Below are 3,512 nucleotides of genomic sequence, written 5' to 3' on the forward strand. Positions count from 1 at the left end.
GTCTGTCAGATTCCTCGACTGTTAGGACAGGCTTCGTGAGACGTTTGTGCTGGACTTTGGATGACGTTTGTGCCGGGTATCGTGTGACATTTGTGCTGGACTTCGCGGGGAGCCCGGCATCGTCGTCGTCATCACCTTGGTCACATTAAGAAAAAACGCTATGTTCTCAGTAATGTCGTTTTTACGTGTTAACAACATAACTCTCCATCTTCTCTCTATCATGAACATGAAATAGACGTTCTTTCAGTAACTCTCTTTTTTCAAATTACATATACGGTACCCTCTTTTTTTATATCCTGATCCTGTTTCAAACCCGAGTGTAGTTTGATGATGAGAAGTAAGGAGAGTGAGATATTCAGAATGTTACGCATTGCTTAAAGAAAAAAAAAACTATAAAAAGGTGCACTCGGTGGAGCCCATTTCTCTGTCGGAGAATCTTTTAAGTCAAATTGATGACTTAATATTGACGATGTCTGTGTGGAACTCCATATTTGGGCCAATCTTGATCGGTGGTTCAGTGGGAAGGTAGATCTAAGATTATAAATTCACACAATGTGAAAGAGATACACAGAGGGAGAAAAAAAACACAATATTGGAAAATAAATATGTTCCTTGGCCTACTGGCAGCATGCACAAGAAATTTGCCGTCGACCAGTCCAGTGGTTTGTTAGATTAGCCACGGCCTGACAGAAAGACACTGGGGCTAAAACATAATCCCCCCCTTCGACCTGGCAGAGATGAAATAAATCACAAGTCCATATGTTAAGTCAGTGGGTTTCCTCTGTCAAGAGGGAAGGTGGGGGTGTTCGAAGGGCCACAGTTATTCCACCAGACCAGGGGGAGGGAGAGGGAGTGAGAGTAGGATTCTTTTCCTCTACTTTAGCTTCTGGATGATGACAGCATTGAGTAGGTTGGCGTCTTGCAGCGTAAGGCTCTCGTCTGTCAGCTCCTTGTTGGGGAAGGTCGTCATGAGGACAAATTCTCTGCTGGCCATGGCGGGCCGCGCATCCATCACGAACTGGCGTGCGTCCGACACCCTGTGGGTATGGTTGAACTTCTGCACCAGCTTGCCACCATCGGCCAATCGGATTTGAATATTAGTGATGGGCTGGGAGGGGTCGAGGGTCACAGAGGCACTTGCTTTGGCCTCGTTGGTGGCCTGGTCGTCTTGCTGGGCTCCTGCCGGGTCTGAAACCAGCTCTGGGGCGGCTCTTCCCAACAACTGCCCTTCACCACCAAAGGCCTTGAAGGTCACCTTGGGTTTGATGTAGTCCTCGTGCCTGCGGTCCACTATGTCCAGGTTGACCGCGCCCCCTTGAGCACGCTCCAACAGCTCCGGAGGAATGTCCCCACTCTGGATGATCTGAAGGAAGTTGGCGTTTGCAGGATCGGTATAGTTTCTGAACTCACCTTCGTCCACGGAAAAGCCTGTCCTCCACATATTTAGCACCACACGATGCGCATCCTGCTTCTGCCTGTTGGAGGATAGCCTCTCTGCAGCCACATGGGCAGACTCCTCCTCAGGGCTGGCTCCGAGCCTGTGACCTCCACCAACAAACGCCATGGTGGCTCTACTGGGTTCTGCCAGTCGAGGCACCCCTTGTTCCTTGAAACCCTTGTACAGATCACTCACCATTTCATCAGAGTTCTTCTTCTTAGGAGGTCCGACAATCTGCTGCCCGCTGTGCTCTGACCCTCCTGCAAAGAAACGTTGGCCTTCCTCGTTATCACTCTCCTCTTCTGTCTGGCGCATCTCCGAAGATCTAAGAAATCCAAAGGTCATCACTTTGGGCCTAACACTGGGACTTGTGGGCTGGAACACAGAGGATACTCTCTCTAGCTGAGGATGTGTCACTATGGCATCTTCACCGCCATCCTCACCACCGCCATCTTCACCACCATCTTCACCGCCATCTTCACCACCATCTTCACCGCCATCTTCTTCAAAGAAGGTAGTCACTGCTTGCTGCAAATTCCATTCTGCAGACTCCAAGAAAAATCTGGCTCTTTCTTCGTCAACGTCAGTTACAGAAACGAACTGTCTCAACAACTCCTCTTGGTTGGCCATTTTGTTGTATTCTCTAGTACTGGGCGTTGCGTGGGTGAAATAAGCACAGATACATGGAAGCCATCAGGCATTTATGTAATACATCAGTCATCTGTGACATCATTGACATGATGTTGCGCCAGTCATATCCATATTTGAGGAATTATTTTAGCCCAAACCGACATCCATTGATCTCTACTCTATTAAATTAAAGTTGTCTGTCTGTCTGTCTTTCTGTCCATCACACCCGCACTCCAGGTTGGATTGGGACAAAACTTTCCTTAGGCAGTGTGTTATGATCCAGGGAAGGTCATGGTAAACTTTATTAAATGTCTTATACTTAAATAATATGTTTACACCTGAAGTCAATAAGAGGTGGCTTTGGCTTAAACTCTGCTTAAATACGTAAATTGCCAACGCCACAGTACTGACATCGTACTGTAGATGTGACGTTGCAGATCACTGACGGCCACTGAGTACTTTGTGCCTATTTAAACCATGCAATGCTGGGCAACAGCACAAACTCAACTATTCTATCTATATGTCATCCACTAATCTCTGTGTCTATCGACAGACATACAGACATAACTGTTGACAGTTGCCACTCTCTCTCCCTACCACTGCTGTGCTTCAGCGTGCCTTGAGTAGAAACTTAAGAAAACAACTAGAAAAAGTGCTCCTCGGAGCACAGGTCTCCACCAGGTCAGGTAGGTTATTGTGGGCCAGCAATGTTCCGAATTCGCCAATACGGATCCGTCTTAATCACTTGACTATAGAGATAATGTGTACCAATTTGCGTTATGTTTGGTCACAATTTGTATAGGAGTAATATATAAACAAAACGGCCTCCTGGTGGCGCTATGATAGGGCAATGTTAAAGTGTGGCATTTGTTCCTCAACATACTGCAAATCTGCGTGCAAAGTCTCACCGCAATTGGACGCTGCGTTCATGATTTGCGGCATTTGGTTCAAAACCGGCCACTCCTGCAAACTTTAGATGTCAATCTTAGCCAATCAAGATGGAATATGAAAAATCAGACAGAGCCGTCTAAATCACATGACTATAAAGATCATGTGTACCGATTTGCGTGACATTTTGATAAAATCTGAGGGAGTAATATATATATATTTTTAAAAAATGTATCCCTCGATTTTGTAACCCTTTTTTTCACCCGGTGCCAATTTGCTAAGTGATTCTGGGCACTACACTCCCCCCACCAGCCTAGGGAGGCCAGGGCCGAGCTCATGCCTCCTTCAATGCATGAGAGCCAACTGACCTTCTTGTCACCTGACAGGGGAGAGTTTCCCGGGTTGGACGTAGCGCGTGGAAGGAACACGTTATTCCAAACAGTTCCCTTCCACTCCATCAGGTGCCCCGGCTGACCAGGGGGAGGCAGTATAGTGACCAGGATTACTACATGTTTTTGTGAGAGTATTAACTACCCTAGGAGACACGGGGAGAACA

At 47.0% G+C, this 3,512-nt stretch overlaps 1 protein-coding gene across 1 annotated transcript; it reads right to left on the bottom strand.

Moving 5' to 3' along the window:
- Nucleotides 1-874: 874 nt before the first annotated feature.
- Nucleotides 875-2,068, bottom strand: LOC308075641 (NSFL1 cofactor p47-like; the record flags this gene model as incomplete). The annotated part of the gene is made up of 1 exon (XM_080415589.1): nucleotides 875-2,068. The coding sequence occupies one exon, from the start codon at nucleotides 2,066-2,068 to the stop codon at nucleotides 875-877; it is 1,194 nt and encodes a 397-aa protein (XP_080271715.1).
- Between the last annotated feature and the right edge of the window lie 1,444 nt (nucleotides 2,069-3,512).

Source organism: Gymnoscopelus braueri (genome assembly GCF_963280865.1).
Source record: "Gymnoscopelus braueri genome assembly, chromosome: 20".
Taxonomy (NCBI): domain Eukaryota; kingdom Metazoa; phylum Chordata; class Actinopteri; order Myctophiformes; family Myctophidae; genus Gymnoscopelus; species Gymnoscopelus braueri.